Source organism: Phascolarctos cinereus, unplaced genomic scaffold, assembly GCF_003287225.1.
Source record: "Phascolarctos cinereus isolate Bilbo 61053 unplaced genomic scaffold, phaCin_HiC Scaffold_4;HRSCAF=312, whole genome shotgun sequence".
In the NCBI taxonomy this organism is placed as follows: Eukaryota; Metazoa; Chordata; class Mammalia; order Diprotodontia; family Phascolarctidae; genus Phascolarctos; species Phascolarctos cinereus.
Genome location: NW_027555847.1, coordinates 465,841,261 through 465,861,143, shown reverse-complemented (window position 1 = coordinate 465,861,143; position 19,883 = coordinate 465,841,261). Strand labels below are relative to the sequence as shown.

At 38.4% G+C, this 19,883-nt stretch overlaps 1 protein-coding gene, 1 long non-coding RNA gene and 2 other non-coding genes across 10 annotated transcripts in view; 2 read left to right on the top strand and 2 right to left on the bottom strand.

Annotated features, from left to right (window-relative positions):
- The window catches only part of DNAJC5B (DnaJ heat shock protein family (Hsp40) member C5 beta), a 116,417-nt gene extending 111,553 nt beyond the window's left edge, over positions 1–4,864 (top strand). For 3 of the 7 annotated variants that reach the window (XM_021002125.2, XM_021002123.2, XM_021002127.2), the window contains one exon: positions 4,057–4,861. In XM_021002125.2, the coding sequence (XP_020857784.1) occupies positions 4,057–4,148 (92 nt within the window). In that variant the 3' untranslated portion in view covers positions 4,149–4,861. Of the gene's footprint in view, positions 1–4,056 lie in introns of all 7 variants that reach the window. The other 4 variants (XM_078153383.1, XM_078153384.1, XM_021002129.2 and 1 more) reach the window with 3 other exon arrangements.
- Positions 498–19,615, bottom strand: LOC110219045 (uncharacterized). Its single transcript, XR_002327495.2, has 3 exons — positions 19,215–19,615; positions 13,286–13,339; positions 498–846 (listed from the first exon to the last, which is right to left on the bottom strand). It is a non-coding gene; the product is annotated as an uncharacterized LOC110219045 (long non-coding RNA).
- Positions 18,568–18,640, bottom strand: TRNAR-ACG (transfer RNA arginine (anticodon ACG)). Its single transcript has one exon. It is a non-coding gene; the product is annotated as a tRNA-Arg (tRNA).
- TRNAY-GUA (transfer RNA tyrosine (anticodon GUA)) lies at positions 18,987–19,080 on the top strand. Its single transcript has 2 exons — positions 18,987–19,023; positions 19,045–19,080. It is a non-coding gene; the product is annotated as a tRNA-Tyr (tRNA).
- Positions 19,616–19,883: the final 268 nt, after the last annotated feature.

Genomic DNA, 19,883 nt, shown 5'->3' with positions numbered 1-19,883 from the left:
GACATTTACTCACTATGACAGAAGGGTTCTGAACATGTCCCCCCATCATCTCAGAATTCAGAGAAAGTAATCATTTTTAAGCCCTATGTAGGGGCTAGAGCTGTAATGAAGCTGAATTACATTATCTTCCTCTATATGAAAATATCAGTCATGGGTTGCTAAGGCACCAGTGAGCAACATGAAATGATGCAGTCCACCCAGACCTTAGGGGAACTTCTTAAAGTAATAAACTCACAAGCCTTTCCCAAAACATTGGAAAGAAGACCTGAAGGTCTCTCTTCCTACTGTTGACCACAGTACAAATGTGCCATATGCCCCTAGCCCACTAGGAGAGCAGTGTATATTCAAAGATGGCAGCCACCTTGGCTGGAGAATCCTTTTCCATTTCCATCCTGCCAATTATTTCATTTCTAATTTTCATACCCATATCTATCCAAAGTTTTCACACTTTAGGACAGTCTAGGCAAAAATCCCACCTTTATTAGCATTATACAATCTTTGGGGTTTGAACTCAGGTCTTCTGTCTGGAGAGCTAGTTCTTATTCCATTGTACCAAGCGGAAGGGTAGAGGGAAAAAATTCTATAGGGTTAGAGTATCAACAAAAGGTAGAGAGGTAAGGAGAAGGGTGTGTTTGTATGTATGTATGACACAAAGATGAATTTCAATTTTTTTAACAGCTTTGTCTAGGGCTAATCCCTTGTGCCCACTGACTTTTAGTTGTGCCGACTAAGAACTATTTCTTTTGTGGTTCTTGCTGCTTCATTCCTCTTGTTGTTGACATGGAAAGGAGAGGGCTGGGAGTGATGTTACCACTGATATTCACCATGGACATGAACAGTTCCTTGCTAGCAAAAGGAAAACCAATCATTAAAATATATATATAATATATACTTTTTTTTAACCTAATTACATGTTAAGCAATTTTTTTTTGACATTTGGGTTTTGTGTTTTGTTTTTTTTAAGTTTTGAGTTCCAAATTCTATCCCTCCCTTCTTCCCCCCTCCCTGAAACAGTAAGCAATCAGATTAAGGTTATACATGTGCAATCACATAAAATACTTCCTTTTTAGTCACTTTATACAAAACTCAAATACAAGAAAAAAAATGAAAGAAAGCGAAAAATAGCATGCTTTAGTCTGTATTCAAACAATATCATTTCTTTCTCTGGTGGTGGATAGCATGCTTCATTATTAGTCCTTTGGGACTTTTGGATCATTGTATTGCTGAGAATAACTTAAGTTATTCACAGTTCTTCATCAAACAATACTGCCGTTACTGAGTATGTTTTCCTGATTGTGTTTACTTCACTTTGCATCAGTTCATCTAAGTCTTTCCAGGTTTTTCTGAAATCATCCTGCTTGTCATTTCTTATAGCACAATAATATTCCATCACAAGCACATACCACAGCTTGTTTGGCCATTCCCCAATTGATGGTCATCCCTTTGATTTCTACTTCTTAGCCACCACAAAAAGAACTGCTATAAATATTTTTGTAGTAACCCTGGGCAAGTCACTTAACCCTGATTGCTTCACCCCCCCACCAAAAAAAAATAAATATTTTTATACAAATAGGTTCCCCTTCCCTTTTTATGTCTTTAGGTTATTGACTTGCAGCAATCTGCATCAAGCACAGTTTTATAGCCCTTTGGGCAGAGAGGAAAACCAATCATTATGGTTGTCTGATACAGTGTCTACATGAAGAGTGGAGCAGTGTTCATAAGCATAAGTGGGGAGGTGGAGTCAGACATGACTAAACAACAATTCTATGTCACCTCCCTCATGTTAGGCATGCTCATCCCATCCTTCCCCAGGCTTACCATTCTCTTTTTGTGTGCTTGGCCACAGCCTGAAGCCCAGCCATGCCCCAATTAGGAGGACAGGGTTGGATAAATATGAGGCTCTCCCTAATAAGAACTGAACTAGATAGACTCTGAGGAGGAAACAGATGGAATAATAATTGCAAGGAGTAATCCACGGGTACCTTCAGTTGAGAAATCATACAGGAAAGATTTGGGGTAATGGTTCTTAATCTTGTCTGGTGAAACCTATGATCCTCAAAATGATATTTTCAACTGCATAAAATAAAGTGAAATTTAAAGCAATATGAAAAAAAGTGATTGCAAGTGAAATATATTTATCGATTAAAAAAAAAAAGTTCATGGATCCCAGGTTAAGAATCCCTAGTTAAGAGGGAAAAAAATGAGCACCAGGTGACTGCTAACTCCTTGTTTAGGGGTACTGAATCAGTTATTGTTGATTTTACAAATAACAATACAGAAGTATGCTGTCTTCTCAGGGTGTCTACGCAGGATGTGACAGGGCTTCCCAAGGCTTGTCAAGCCTGATGACTAATACCAACTTTTGGTGAGTCACACTTGATGATACTGTCAGAAGAAATCTAGAAAACATAGTTAAGGATTATGAAGTCTTAGGCAAAAAGACTAAAGGGGCACAGGTGGTATTTTCATCACAGCTGCTTTCCAAAGACAAATGTTTCAAAAGTGAAAGGCAGATTTGAGAAGCAGTTGGTTAAGAAAATGGCATCTTTGAACATAATTTGGATTTTGGGACCAGGAACTAAAAATATGTGCATGATAGAGTCTTGTCAAGGATAGAGTGCCCCTAATAAGGGCGGGTAAAAATATGTTTGCTTTGGAGCCTCACAAATCTAATCAAAAAGGTTAACTGAAAAAGATGGAAGGAGAATCACATTTGCACATCAACTAATCTAGCTACCTTAAGAGAGCTGCCAAAGGTTGAAAGAGCAGTAGAGATGCCTAGAAATTCACGAGATAAAATTCTAGAAAAGAGCTAGAGATAAAACTGGACCCCAAGTGATAATGCTGATGACTTACTTTGGCAATGTTCTTTAGTAAATGGTGATGAGAAACTAAAATGATAATATGTATAGGTGAGGACCCAAATAATGCCAGACTTGGTTCTAGTCATAGGCTTCTATTTCTTGAAAAGGACACTCCATATCCAGATCCCATATATTTTCACTAGTTTGTCTGTCCCCTAAGCCTGGTTATATTCTTCCTTCTCATCTCTACTTCCTGACTTCCTTGCTTTCTTCAAGACAGCCCAAAATCTTTGTTTTGCCAGAGGTTTTTCTCAGTTCTCCTCTCCCACCCCACCCTACTCCATTGCTAGTACCTTTCCTTGAGATTTCCTCTAATCCTATAGATCTGGTATGTACAGGGTTGTTTGTATGTTGTCTCTGTCATTAGAATGGGAGCTCCTTGAGGGCAGGCACTATTTTTGCCTTTCTTTATATTCCCAGGGCTTACAAAATACCTTGTACAGAGTAGGCTTTTAATTAATGCTTGTTCACTTGACTTGAGTCCCAAAAATTTGCCTCTAACCAGCTGTGTGACCTAGGGCAAGTCATTTTTCTATGAACCTGTTTTCTCATCAGTTAAACAAAAGGGTGAAGGAGGAGTGTGTGTGTTTGGGGTGGACTAGATAGCTCCTTCTAAAATTCTGTGATGCTTTGAGGTTAGGGAATGAGCATATCAGGAAAATGTAAAGCTGGGCAGTAGGACAAATTATGCCAACAGATATTGTCTTTTCCATAGAGAGCCAACAAATGGAAGAATACTCAGAAATGCATTTTAGATAGATGGATAGATATTTTATATATATACATACACACACACATATGTATATACATGTATGTATATATAAAACATGTGTTGCTGACTCTCCATGACCTTTTTTTTTGAGGTTTTATTGGCAAAGATACTGGGGTGGATTGACTTTTCCTTCTCCAGATCATTTTACAGCTAAGGAAACTAAAGCAAACAGGATTAAATAATTTGCCCAGGCTTACCTAGCTAGTAAATGTCTGAGGTCACATTTGAACTCAGGTTTTTCTGACTCCAGGCCCAGTACTCTATCCCCTGCACCACCCAGCTGCCCCTATATGTAACATGTATATATATGCATGTGTTTATATATGTGTATATATACCTAATTGATTTCTCTTGAAATACATCTATCATTTATCCTTGAAAGGAAATCTAATGAAGAGGTCATTGCTTTGTTTCTTTTAGAGGCAGACTTTCCTATCACCCTCCAGCCCACCTGCGCAAATGAGAAAACCCAACTAATGAAAGAAGCCCGCAGCTATACCACAGACTCCTAGATATCCAGCTCGCTCAGGTTCATGGTCCTTCTGGAAGCAGCAGCAGTGCGCCTGGCAAGTAGACGGATTCCTGAAGGAAAGAGCCCCAACGATGTTGCAAAACCCCAGGAATCCCTTTCTCCTTTATGCTTTATTTTGAGGTTAGGCACAGGTGGTTGCAATGTAATTTTCAGAGCATGCAGACTCTCTTTGAGTAGACTTGCTAATGAAACAGATTCAATTACACAAACAAAGGCCTAAAGAGTGTACCTTGTTCCCCTCCTCATCCCTACTCCTCTGCCCAGACACTGTTGAGATCTAGCAGGTTTGAAGGACCAGTGTGCCCTCACTGAATCAAACTTCTGCCAGCTCCAAGACTAAAACCAGGAGTCAGTGACAGGAATATCTATCTCTCTTTTCCTCTAATAACTAAAAGCAGTCACAAGAACAGTCACTGATGTTAAAAGAAGACGTTTAGGGGAGAATTTAAGAAAAAATTATCAACAGGGGCCATTCTCCCTTGCTGCCAGAGGGATTCCCAACTCACTCCCAGTGGGTTTGGGTTGCAAGGTGTTAATGACATCACTGCAGATTGTTGTTGGGGGTGGGGCACCTGAGGCTTGCACATAAACAGCAGGTAGCTGGCAGGTGGCTGGCTTTCACTGACTTTCCAGCAGCAGAAGAATAGGATAAATGTGAGGCTAAAGGGCACCTCATCACAAAGCATCCTCTTAAAATATCATTTGAAAAATTGGGACTTGCAGAATACATATTTGCTGCTTCATTTCTCCCCTCTCCCCCTCCTAACTCCCTTCAGTTACTTACTTTGCTATATTAGACCTTACATTCAGTTGGGTCAATTATTTTGAACCGTGACTTACAATTTGCTGTAAAGTTATTACCTGCCACTGACCATGCTTCAGGGTCTTTTCTGTTTTAGATTACCTGGACTAGAAACAAGAAAGACACATGCCAGAGATATACTGAGGCTTGAGGACACAGGCAGAGACAGAAATGCTTACTTTCTAGCCCTAAATTTCAGGAACTTCTTTTCCTGGTTTGTTTTGGAACTGGTTTCATTTTGAAGAAAGAAAGAAAAGCTCAGCTTTACACATTAGGGGAAAGAGTGGCTATCTTAGGGAGTGAAGTTATGTCCATTTTCTGATTCAATTATTTCATTCACATTTCAGCAGGAGAGGTGGGAGGGAAGTAATGAGTAGGGGACAAAAATAATCTCCAAAACTGTACAAGAGTAAAAATGTGTTGTTTTAAAAGAGTTTAATTTTTTTTCTCAAAAAAAAATTCCTTTAAACATTAAATATCTCTCTTGTTATTTCTTATTTCCCAATGGAACTACATTCAATTGCTAAATACACATTGTTATGTTTTTAGGCTCATAAGATCCTGGGAAATGTTTTAGTTTCCGTAAAGTATACAACAGAAAGGGCCGGAAGACCTGGGATTTAGACCTGCCTACTAGTAGGATCAAGTGAGGATTAGATAACAGATAAGATAGTAACAGTTCACATTTATATGATGCTTTGCAGTTTACAAAGCAATGTTAACAATTAGGGAGCTAGGAAAGACAAACACGATTGTTACCATTTTATAGATAAGAAAACTGGCCCTGGGAAATTAATTGACTTGTCTAAGGTCAAATAGTTATTAAATGGCTGATTAAAAACGGAAATCCATCTGCCTTTCCGTCAGAATTCACTGCTATCTTTCTGGTGCTTGAAAAAATTAATGGTGTTATCTAAGCACAGCATATCATTTTATGACTATGTAAAGGTAGCTACTATTTGTAAATGTAATAAGATTTTATAAGCACGCACCCCTTTTATAACGTGGAATCGTACTTGGAAAAACACAAAAATCTCTTTAAAGCACTCCTTTGAATTACACTGCTTTCACAACTCCAGGGAGTGCTGAGCACAAAGTACTGTGAGTCCATCATAGATACAACTCCCTGCTGACCTTTCTTTTGAGTAAACATGTGGCTAGTACACTGCCTAATCCAGGGGTAATTTCAGCTACCACATAACCATTCCACACAGTGCCTAGGGGAAGGGTGAAGGCTAGTTAGCAATTTGGTTATATGTTGCCCCCTGCTGGTAAAAGTAACTCAAGCTCTTGAGTTTTCAACCTCATCTGGATAAAGGGTATCTTTGCTATAGATGACATCTTTTCTGTATTGGGACCCCTGGGCACAGAGGAGAAAGATGAATAATAGATGGATAGGAAAATTTGGCTCACAAATTGCGATATAAGGGTGGCCATGCTTCCAAGAAGGAGGTGGGACATGATTTCCACTTATTGACTTTAGGCATTTTTCAGTTGTGCCTGACTCTTTTATTAGCCATTTGGGATTTTCTTGGCAGAGATCCTGAAGTAGTTTGCCATTTCCTTCTCCAGCTCATTTTACAGATGATGAACCTAAGGCAAAGAGGATTAATTGACTTGCCCAGGGTCATACAGCTAGTAAGTGTCTGAGGCCAAATTTGAACTCAGGAGGATGAGTTTTCCTGACTCCAGCTTGGCCCTCTATACACTATGGTGCCACCTAGCTCCCCTAACTTCCACATAACAAAGGATTTATTTCTGGTGTACAATGCAGTCAGTCAATAAACATTAAGCACCTATAATAAATACTAAAACAATAAACATTAAGGCACTGTACTAAGTGCTGGGCATACAAGAAAGGTAAGACAGTTCCTACCCTCAAAGAGCTCATAATCTAATGGAGGAGATAATATATAACTATGTATAAACAAGCTATGCACATATTAATGGGAAATAATCAACAGAAGGATGGCACTAGAATTAAGAGCAATCAGGAAAGGCCTCCCGTTGAAGATAGGATTGTAGCTGGAACTTGAAGGAAGTCAGGGAAGTTGGGAAGCAGAGATGAGAAGGAAAAACAGTCCATGCATGGGGAACAGCTAGTGAAAATAGCCAGAGTAGGGAGAGGGAATGCCTCGTGTATTGAGTACTACGTATGCACATAGAAGACTTCAATAAATGTGCAGTTGGATGAATGAATGCCTTCTGTCAGCTACACAAAGAACTCCCTTCTCACAAATAGCCAGAGAAAAGGGGTCCCTGCTGAAAGTACAAGCAATTTAACAAAATATTACTACAGTCATCCCTTTGCCCCTAGCTATGTTAAAAATCGAAAAACAATAAGTAACTTCCACAATTGGCCCATGATACATGTTCCTGGGTCCAGGGGTACAAGGAAAAATAGCCTTAACATGAGATTGAGATAGAATCTTTTTTTGGCTTAAGTTGGTGTTTTGAGAAACAAACTAAGACAAAACTCCCAGAAGACTTTCTTTAAAAATAACAAACAGGTAACATAATTATTTTGGTACAAGGTAATAAAACTCTAATAAAACTCTAAATCCTGAATACTAGAAATTATAAAATGAAATTTAAAAAATTTAAAGGCACTTCATGTGCCCTGCCCTTAAAAGTTTGCTTATCTATATCCATTTTGTTCTTCTATTCCCCAATTGATGGGCAGGCATTTATGTCCTCTTCTTTTAGAGCCAAGATGTTAATCTAAGTTCTCTGATACCAAATTCAGTGCCCTTGCACAAGAATGCCTCAATAAATCAGTCATATAGGAAGAAGGAAAGATAATGGATAGACAACCCGAGCTAGGTACTGGTCCCCACCAAAAAATGTAACCAGAGAACAAAATGATAACCTTCTAATACAATGAATAAGTTTCTTATAGAACATTTATGGGGAAATATGGATAAGAATCATCTAGCATGAGAAAGTGTGACAGGATTGTGATATGAATTAGTAGATTTACCTACACTGATGAGGTCATACTAAAATATTATTTGTGGGGATAAAGTTTGCTTAAGCTGTAATGATCCCCTTGAGTTGCTGGCCCACATATAGGCTGCAACTAAAGGCTTTACAATCTCCCTCTAAGCAAACGGGAGAAATCTGCATAATGGAGCGTGGAAAGGGGTCTCACAGTGACTCTGTTGATAACCAAATCTTTGGCCCAAGCCACATGCATATCTTAATTTCCACAAAGGTAACAAGAAAGGTATTGGAATAAATGATCTCTTGGGTCCCTCTCAACTATAAAATTCTGTGATATTCTCAGGCTGACAGGTTGTTAAGATATAGTTTCCAGGAGGTTACTCTGGTTTCTTCTCAGCTCCCAACTCTAAAAGAGGAATATATGTATGTATATGTATATATACATGTGTATATATATGTAAACACATATATACACATACACACATACATACTGAAGTTCTTCTATTGCCATACAGAACTAGTCCAACTCTGGAAAACTTTGGTGGGTTTATGCAAAATTGGGAAGAGGTAAAGTACTGTGTAAAACTTAAAGGTAAAGTACTATGTAAAACTTAAATCATTATTTAAATGTGAATTAATATGATTTTGATATTCCTAAATTTGAAGATGGAATAGTAACTCCACTTTTCTTTCCTGTGTGTTCTGTAGGGGCCACAGGTATGTCTGGGAATTTGGCTAGGGTGGAGATGGGATGAAGGATTTTCCTCTGTTAAATGGTCAAGCTGCCGGCTGACGGATAATCAGTTTACCTGGAGAGGTGTGGTGGTGGTGGTGGTGGTTGTTATGGTGATGGTCTTGGAGTTGGAGGAGGGGGAAAGTAGGAAGGTTGGCAGCACAGGTGAATATTGTAGTGTTAAGCACCTAATTTAAATACATTTCAAATGTTTCTCATCTATGGTCTGCTGCTGTACCTTTCAAATATACTTGAATATCTAAAGTTCATTGTTTTTGATAAAGGTTGCTAATAAAGGCTGCCTCTGTGTAAGCACTCAAATTCCTCTCTCTGCCTTTGTACATTCCACTAAGTTCACTCTAGGAATAGCCAAGCAGTCAAATGGCCAGTCTTTGAGGTAACAGACCAATTTTCATGCCTGGCTGTGAACTAGGCTGTTCATTTGCTTGAACTATTGGATGAAGTCAAAGAGAGTTATTCATTAACACATATGAGTAATGCTCAAATAACACCCTTGGATTGTGACATTTAATAACTACTAATTAGTGGTGAGGATGATGATGACAAAGTGTGAAGCCTCTTTCCCTCCAGCTTACTAACGTCAACCTATTTACCTTAGATTAGATGATGAAATCAGCAAAGTAGATGTATGACTATTTGCCACAATTTGCCATGAATCTCTGTTTTCTCTCTTTATCCCCACAAATAATATTTTAGTATGACCTCATCAGTGTAGGTAAATCTACTAATTCATATCACAATCCTGTCACACTTTCTCATGCTAGATGATTCTTATCCATATTTCCCCATAAATGTTCTATAAGAAACTTATTCATTGTATTAGAAGGTTATCATTTTGTTCTCTGGTTACATTTTTTGGTGGGGACCAGTACCTAGCTCGGGTTGTCTATCCATTATCTTTCCTTCTTCCTATATGACTGATTTATTGAGGCATTCTTGTGCAAGGGCACTGAATTTGGTATCAGAGAACTTAGATTAACATCTTGGCTCTAAAAGAAGAGGACATAAATGCCTGCCCATCAATTGGGGAATAGAAGAACAAAATGGATATAGATAAAATGGAATAGTTATGAATATTAAAAAAAACTTTTGGTTAAAACTGCAATATAAAAGGTCACGGAGGGGCCTGGCTTTCCCACAGGTCAAAAGACACTATGGCATTATATGTAATGGAGATAAACTAGAGGCCTTTCCAATAAGATAAGGAAGAAAGCAAGGATGTCCATTATCACCACTAATACTTTAAATTGTGCTTGAAATGTGAACTATAGCAATAAGATGAGAGAAAGAAATCAAAAAAATAAGCATAGGCAAAAAGGAAACAATTATTTCTTTTGAGGATGAAATGATTGTTTACTTAGAGAATCCTACAGAGTCAACTAAAAATTAATTGAAACAATAATTTCAGCAAAGTTGCAGGACAAAAATAAAACCACATAAATCATTAGTACTTCTGTATACTACTAACAAAACTCAGCAGGAAGAGATACAGAAATTCCATTTAAAGTAATTAATAAGGTAAAAAACACTTGGGAATTTACCCACTGTGACACACATAAGAAATATATGAATATAACTACAAAACACATTATGGAAATAAAGATAGATCTAAATAATGGGAGGAATATTAATTACTTATGGGTAGACTGAACCAATATAATAAAAATATTATCAAAATTAATTTACTTATTCAATGCTGTATCAATTTAAATACCAAAGGATTACTTTATGTAACTAGAAAAAAATAACTACATCTGGAGGAACAAAAGATCAAGAATCTCAAGGGAAATAATGAAAAAGTGGGAAGAAACAGGCTCAGTGGAAACAGGCCTCAAGCTATATTATAAAGCAGTGATCATCAAAACAGTTTTGTATTGATTAAAAAGCAGAAGGGTCTATAGAACAGATTAGTTACACAATATACAATCTACCTCTATTTTTTACTTCTTATTCCTTTAGTTTACTTTCAAAGATTAGATTTCTAACTTTGACTTTGCTTAGCTCTTTCTGAATGAATTGCTTGGCAGGCACGCAGGATGATTAGATTGCAACTGCAGATGGACAGACACATCTAGCTTTTGACCACAATGTACTTTCCAAAGTGAATCCACTGTGCTTGATCCTAAATTAGACCTTCTTAGTGATTCAAGTTCTTTTGTCTTCTTGGAACATAAAGCCTAAAGATACACATGGTCATATTTTTCACTGTTAAACCCACTGTCATACCTAAAGACCCCAGCTACTGGGCCAGGACTCTGCATTCAACAAAAGCTGCTGGAAAAACTGGAAAGAAGTCTGGCATAAATTTGGTATAGACCAATATCTCACACCATATGCCAAAGTAGTTCCAAATAGACACACGACAAATACAAAAGATCACATCATAAAAAATAAGGGGAACAAAGAAGAAATTTCTCCTTTCAGATCTGTGAATAGGGGAAGAGTTTGTGATCAAATGATAGGATCCCAGAAGATAAAATGAATAATTTTTGTTATAAAAAATTGAAATTTTTTTTCACAAAACCAATGAAAGTAAAATGAAAAGGGAAGTAGTTAAACTGGGTATTAGGGCAGGTCTGACTCAGGCTGATACCCTCTTAGTTGAGGTTTGATGCTGGAATGAAATTAGGTCCTCACAGGTCAACAGTTCACAAAAGGAGGTTTACTTAGTAATAGCACTAAAAAGGTATTCAACAAGAGTATTCCAGCAATTAATTAAGGTAGATGTTTCTCCCCTCCCCCGTCTCCATATGGAAATACGTCTGGTCACCAGTACAGTATTTGGGGACATATGCCAAGTCTGAAGGTCTCTAACTCCATCTATATGGGCCTTTTTATGACCTTGGTTGACTAGGAAGCCACTTCAATGTGACAAGAGACTACCAGAAAGTTATATGAGGTGCAACTTGAATCTTAGCCCCCTTAGATAATCAGGGCTTGGTAATAGCTTATCTCCTTACAGGAAAGAACTAGGGAAAGGGAGGAACCCTTATAGATAGCAGTTCTATCACACCAGGAGGAAAAACACTTTTGCAACAAGTTTCTCTGTTAAAGTTCTCATTTCCAAGATATAATAAGAACCATTCCCCAACTATAAATAGTTAAAGGAGAAGCAGTTAGGTGGCAAAGGGTATGGACTATTGGCCTTGGAGTCAAGAAGCTCTGAGTTCAAATCCAGTTTCCTGCCCTTAACTGTGTGAACCTGGGCAAGTCATTTAACTTTTCTCTGCCTTTTTTTTTGTCAGCTGTAAAATAGGGAATCATAGCACCTCACAAGACTGTTGTGAGGATCAAATGGGATAATATTTCTAAAATACTTAGCACAGTGCCTGAAACATAGTAGGTGCTTAATAAATGCTGATTCCCCCCCTCAAAGGATATGAATGTGTAATTCTCAAAGGAGATATTCAGGTTATCAACAGTCATATGAATAAGTGCTATAAATCACTAATAATCAGAGAAATGCAAATTAAAGCAATGAAGAGGTTCTACCTTATACTCACGTATATCATCTTTTGACAAATTGGTAAAGATAATCTTAAAAAAAAAGAATGACAAATGTTGGAGGGACTGTGGGGAAACAAGCACATTAACGCACTATTGGTGGAGTTGTGAACTGGCCTAGCCATTCTACAAAGCAGTTTGGAACCATGTCCTACAAGTCATTAAACTGTGATCCAGTTTTATATCTACTCTGTACTCCAAAGATATCAAAGAAAAACAAAAAGGACTCATATGTACAAAAATATTTATAGCAGTCCTTTTCATGCTGGCAAAGAATTAGAAACTGAAGAGGTAACCCATCAACTGAGGAATTCCTAAACAAGTTATGGTATATGAATTTCATGGAATAATATTGTCCTATAAGAAATGATGAAGGGAGTGGTTTCAGGAAAACCTGGGAAGAGTTGAATGAACCGATGCAGAGTGAAGGGAGCAAAACCAGGAGAACAATTTATACAGTAATAACAATATTGTAAAAACATTTGTAAAACACTGTAAAAACAAGATTTCTGATTAATGAAATGGCCAACCATGATTCTGGAGGACTGGTGATCGATAACCTGTGTTACTCATCTCCTGACAGAGAGGTCATGTAGTTAAGACGCAAAATGAGGCATACATTTTTGGACACGTACAATGTGAGGATTTGTTTTGCTTATCTATGCATATTTTTATATTAGGTTTGTTTTTTTTCCCCTCTTAAATGGGAGAGTGGGAAGGAGAGAAAAGAAATGCTTACTATTTGAAAAATAAAATAAGAACCAAACTAGGGAAAAATAAAGAAAAAGGTCACCAGATTGAATGATGTTCAAGATATACAAAAAAACCCAATAGTAATTATGAACTTAGACTCATGATAGAGATAAACAAGAAAACATCAAACACAATGAAGAAATACTACAATCTAAGTGATGCCCAAGAGGTAAACACAAAATAAGAGCTTAATTTTTCTACAAGTATAAACAAAATCTCAGGGGAAAAAATTCTGTGGACACAAGGAATAAAAATTTACTGGGATAAATTAAGCAAAATGTAAATGACATTTTAAGTAAAGTAAGTATTCTGTAAGAGATAATTGGTAAGAAGATGAATAACAGAAGGTAGAAAACCTTACCTAAGTAGTAGACTCTCTGAAAAATAGAATGAAGCAAACAGAATTCAATGGCTCCTGGGGACAACAAAAAAATATTAGAACAAAATCAAAAGACTGGGAAAAATAGAAAATGCAAAGTATCTACTAACAAGCTGTCCCCAGCTTGACTTAGAAAACAAGTTGAAGAGTGAAAATTTAAGAATCATTAGGCTCTCTGTAAACTATGACCAAACAACAACAACAAAAACTGTGACAGTATATTTTTTTAAAAAATCATGAAAGGAAACTGTCCAGGTCTGTTAGAATCAGAGGGCAAAGTGAAAATACATTGATCACTTCCTGAGAAAAACTCCAAATTGAAAGTAGACAGGAATGTCATAGCCCAAATCTAAAGCTTCCAGGTTAAAGTAAAAATATTGCAAGCATCCAGAAAGAATTCAAGTACCAAGGAGTCAGTCAAATACCAAAGTCAGGATCATATAAAACTTAGCAGTAACCACTATTAAGAAGAGAAAATCTTGAAACATAATACTACAGAAGACAAAAGATAAAGCCTTACAACCAAGAATAACTTATCATGCAAAATTGGATATAGTTCTAGAGATGAAAAATAGAATTGTAATAGAGGACTTTTAAGCATCTTTATGAAAAGGCCAGAGCTAAATAAAAACCTTGCAATGAAAACAATGGAATCATGAGAAACCTATAATAGTAAATACATCTGATCAATTGGTGAATGCAAAATGGCAATGGAAGTGGGGGGGGGGTGAGGGAGGGAAATAGTTAGCGGTTATTTCACTATATCTTCATTGGCTAACAATGTAGCAATATCTCAACCACCATGTGCCCTAAGGACATGGTAAAGCTGATGGTCTCATCCACTATTGTAACACCTACTTGCTGTACTTGGACTGCAATTTTGTCTAAAACTAACTCTTCATTTTAGACAGATAATGTAACCCCAGTCCTAAAACCCACTGGTATGGAACTCTTTCCTTATTGGTGGGGTTCAGGGGTGGGGTGAAGTTGTAGAGAGTGAGAGAGAGGGGTCTTTCCAGTCTTATTCAAACTCTCTTTGAGTTATTGTGTCTCTTAAGACTTTGGGTGTTTCTGGCTTCCAGCTTCAAGAGAGAAGATGGCAGATGCCAACCCCACTTCTGGCCCAAAGGAAGACTCTGGGAAGAAGCCAACAACTATTCTCCTTTCAGATTTACAGACAGGAGAAGAGTTTGTGATCAAATGATAGGATCCCAGAAGATAAAATGAATAATTTTTGTTATTAAAAAAATTGAATTTTTTTTCACAAACAAAACCAATGAAAGCAAAATGAAAAGGGAAGTAGTTCTACTGGGTATTAGGGCAGGTCTGACTCAGGCTGATATCCTCTAGGTTTAGGTTTGATGCTGGAATGAAATTAGGTCCTCAAAGGTCAACAGTTCACAAAAGGAAGTTTACTTAGCAAATAGCATAGAAAAGGTATTCAACAAGGGTATTCCAGCAATTAACTAAGGTAGATGTTTCTCCTTTCCCCTTGTCTCCATATGGAAAGAAATCTGGAGCTGGAAGTCTCCCTGTCCCTAGTTTGCTACACTGGAGACTTTGAGGAACTTCCCTTGGGTGAGATCTAGGATGCTTTTTCTTGGTTAAGCTGTGTTACCTTGCTTCCAATGGGAGAGCTCCTTCACTTTGTACACATCCTCCTGTGTATACCTCCTTTGATTTCTGTGTTGCTATGATTTGGATAAAAGTATTTCTTGGCTAATTGCTATTCGTTGTGGAATCAGTACTTGGTGGGAAAGGGGTCAAGTCTTGGATGTAACGCTTGGGGGTCCAGTTTCTCCTAATAATGAAATGGTGATCAGAAGTTAAGACTGAACCTGAAAAACCTTATTCCCTTTAAAGGGAGTAAACACATATCATTCTATCCTGGTACCCACTCACACTGAGGAGAGCAGGGCAGTCAACTTCTGCCCTCTACCTCTTTCTTCCCCTCCTGGCCAGAAGGAGAGTTTCCCTTGGTGGGAGTGGAAGGAGGGTAGAAGAGGCTGAAGATGTCTATTCTGCCTCCCTTAGAGGCAGATGACACAATGATACCCCCATGCTGTATCAGGGTACACAATACTACTACTATCCACAAAGATCTATTTGTTCTGATGCTTTTAAGTTCAGTGCTATTTAACATAAGTGGGAGTTTAACATAAGTGAAAGCAGTTTCATGACTGTAAAACTACTTGGTCTCTTCTTTCTTGCCCTTGAACAAGGGACATTTTCTTTTCTGACAATAAAGCATACTGCGGGCATTCCAAATACTCTCCTTTTCTGCCTTAGATTATCCCTCTTTCTCAACTCCTCCCTCTGCTATGAAATACTTTACTTTTCAATCTTAAGTTGTTGCAGAATGCTAACTGCTTGCATGCTCCATGCAGACCCAAAAGGTTATAAAAACCAAATCCATACATCAGGAATCTGAATTTGCTAATTAGCAGATCTCTTAGCATGCTAATAAATCTCTATTTCCAGTTTGGTCTCCTCTTTTTCGTCCAGAGTCAGGAGGCGTTTGTCAAACTAGAATGCCGTTTATGTTTTTTTTTTTAAAAAAAAGCACGTAACTTAAATGCATCATAACAAATAGACTTTTCCTATCCATCTAATGAAGAACCAGCATTATCTGTGGGGAATGCTAGAGCAATTCCCAACAAAGGTAAAGCAAGATAAGAAAAAATAAATTGAGGGATTAAATACAAGCAAAGAAGAAACAAAATTATTGTTTGCAGATGATGTGATGGTCTACTTAGAGAATCCTAAAGATTCAACTAAAACTAATTAAAACAATTAAGAACCTCAACAAAATATTAAGACACAAAATAAACCCACAAAAATCTTTATCTTTTTATTTCCCAATTAAAACTAGCAAGAAGAGATAGAAGCAATTTTATCAAATAACTATGGATTATATAAAGTATTTAGGAGTCATCCCCCCCCCAAGATATATACAGGAATTATATGAATATAAGTTAAAAAAACACAGACATAAAGACAGGCCTAAATAATTGGAGCAATATTAATTGCTCATGGTTGGGTTGTACCAATGTAATGACAATAATATGTCAGTAACACCTAAGTTTATTTATTATCTTACTAATCAGCTTATCAAAGGTTATTTTATAAAGCTAGAAAAATAATAAAAAAGTTCACCTGGAGAAGCAAAATTTCTCAAAGAAAATAATGAAAAAATCAAGAAGGAAGCAGTCCTAGAAGTCAAACTATACTATAAAATAGGAATCATGAAAAACTATTTGACACTGGTCAAAAAAATTGATCTGTTGTAACAGATGAAGTGAATAAGCATAGATAACATAGTGTTCAATAAATTAATAGAACCCCCATCTATATGGTTAAGGACTCACTATTCAGTAAAAACTACTATGAAAACTCTAAAAACAGTTTAAACTGGTCTTAGACCAATCTCAAACTGTACAGCAGGATAAACTCCAAATGGATCCATGACCTAGATTAAAGAAGAGTACATCATAAACAAATTAGAACAGATGGGAGGTCAAATGGTTTGGGAAGGAGAAGAGAAACCTGGTAATGTTTTTAGGCAGTGGGGAGACAGCCAGGAGATAATGAAGATGAGAGAGGGTGAAGACAAACTCACTGGGGAGATTTTTTTTAAATGATGAGACCAATGGCACAAGCAGAGTGTTTGGCCTTGGCAAGAAAGGTCATTTTTTTCTGAGAGAGTGGACCACAGTAGCAGAGGAAGGACATGGTGAATTATATGGAGGGGTTTTAAGGTGAGGAATAAGGAAGAGGGAGCTCATGACAGATGGTGTTTCCTTTTGAAAAGGAGGGGAAGGGAATGACATAGGGCTTATGAGAAGAGAAAGTTTAGAATAGCCATTCCAGGGACTATGATGGTCAATCAAGGAAGAATAAACATGCTGCATAGCAAGGAAGGCCAAATTTGGTTTATATAACACAAATCTGTAGGGAAGCCAGTCTGCACAGAGGTGTGTGACTTCTAGCCTCACTGGCAGCTATGTGGTGGAGGGTTCGTGTAATCCTGGGTTAGGAATGAATGAATGTGATAGGATACCAGGGCAAGGGATTCAAGGGTCGAGTTCAGTGACCTCCTTAATTATGACTCAGAACAGTGGCAGAAAGAAAATGAGGCTAGAACAGGGAACCAAAGGGGGGAAAAGTAACAGAATGGTTAAGGGTGACATAGGAAGATCAGTTGAAGTTTAGAGATGTTTAGTCTGGAAAAGAGAAACCTGGTTTACCAACCTCAGCTTTAAAAATGGAAGACAATGTTAATTAGCATCAATATACAGAAAAGAGGAAAATTTTAAATTGTGATTTAAATAGATAAGATAAAAACAGAGTTACTTTTAAACATGTGCATTTTAAACACTTGGAAAATTTCATTCCAAATTCAGAATCTAATAATTACCAAAAAAACCCCACCCAAAACATTTCAGGACAATGAACTTAGCCTTAACATAAAATTCATGTCACTTGCCACAAGGTTAAGATAAAGTGTATAAAGCAGAAAAAAATAATCAGAAGTCATATTTACAAATGTATATACCATGTGAATCACTGCCAAGATTGCTTCTGTTAGTTGTAAATACAAGACATGCTTTAATATACTACATTCTAAAATTACTGCAATGTTAAAAGATTCTTTAATCAAAAATTAAATTCAAGGATGGGCTGTACTCAAACATCTAAAGACCTTTAACTGAAGTCAAGCAAGGTGGTTTTGAGGAAGAGATATTAGATTTGTCTGAGAGGGCAAAATCAGGGACAATGGGGAGAAGGTACAAAGAGGCAAGTTTAGGCTGGATGTCAGGGAAACAAAAACCCACCCCAAACCCTCCGTTAACTAGTGCTCTGCTAATGAGGAATGGGCTGCTCCATCTGATTTAGGGGCCGGGGTCTGAGGCTGCAGAATTAGAGTCTAAAACTTCTGCTGTTGTACAAGATACTGACTTTTAACTGCACCATACAGAATCCAAGGCTGTCTACTGTGCCCAGGGAGCAAATGTTTGTAAAGCATCTACTATGTGCCAGGCACTGTGCAGAGCACTTTACAATGATCACTGCATTGGTATGAGTATGGTATTGGGTTATACAGAATGGTAACATGGTGTATATATTTTAATTGTCCTGTGTGGTTAGAAGCAGAAGAGAAAATGGATAGTTTCTAAATTAACACTCTACTTCATTCCATCATTCCACCCCACCTTACTCCGCAAAAAGCTAAAATTAAAAAATTCCATCTCTGGCAAAATGGACGAGCCAGGTAGGAGTCGAACCTACAATCTTCTGATCCGTAGTCAGACGCGTTATCCATTGCGCCACTGGCCCTTCGCAGAGCGGGTGGGGGAGGGCGTCTACACAAAGTCTAGAAGGGCGGGAGTGGTGCACCCCATTTACCAATGGACTTGCAGTGTGGGTGGGGCGTGTAGTTTGCACAGCTGCAGCCGCTGCTGGGGTCTGTGGTGGGGGTGGGGTCAGGACCTAGGCAAAAACTTTTAGCGTCCGGTGAACTAGATTCTGGGACCTTAGTTTGGCTCGGGCTTTGAGGCGTGTAGGCAGGTAGGTAGTTGGGTATGCGCAAGCGCGAAGACACAATCCCTACTAGACACTGGGAATTTGTCAACCCCCGCTGTTAAGTGTTGAGTCTCACGGGGGCGCACAAACAAACCAAGTCCCTTCGATAGCTCAGCTGGTAGAGCGGAGGACTGTAGTATAAGACGTATGCGTGAGACATCCTTAGGTCGCTGGTTCGATTCCGGCTCGAAGGAGACCGCGTTTTTAATTTTTTTAATGTATACCTTTTACAATGAAATAGAAGGGAAAGAGTTCTTACCTTTTCTGATGACCCCTTCTCCTCTTACAATTTGCAATTTGCATATTCCTCAAAAGACCTTTTACTTACTTATTTGTGTATTTACATACTTCTCGGGCAGAATATAAGCGCCTTGAAGGCAGGGGAGTGTTTCCGGTTTGTAGGTCAAGGCGGGTCCCAGCAGCGCTTTTTTCTTTTGTTTCCCGGGGAGGGGGGGGGAAAGGGGGGAGAGGTAAAAAAAAAAACAATGATTGGCAATTGAAAATAGTAATTTATAAAAAGTTGATCAGGGCCACCACTGTAACGAGAGGCGGACAGAAGAGAGAGACTACAGAAGGAGAAAGCGGAGAAAAGACGGAGAGAGGCAGAGACAGAGAAGGGAGACACAGAGATAGAAACGGGAGGTGAAGAGAGCGAAGAACCAGGGACAAAGATGGTGAGAAAGGAAAGAAGAGAGAGAGAGAGATGGAAACGGAGACCCGAGGAGAGGAGGGAAGGGGGCGGGCGACGGAGCCGGAAGGGTGGGGGGAGGGGTCCTCAGGGCAGGGCCCGCACGTGCTGCTCGGTTTTTACCACAGTCCATTTCCTTACAACTCCCCCAGTTGGAAATCCACCCTCCAGAATAAAAGCCACTCCCCTCTCCCGCCGCGCTCGGACTGTCCCAAATCCACCAGCACGTGGGTCCGTCGGGCTGGCGCTCAACCCGGCCTAGCTGGGGAAAGTTTATGGAAAGCTAGCCCGGGACCCCTGTGGTCATCG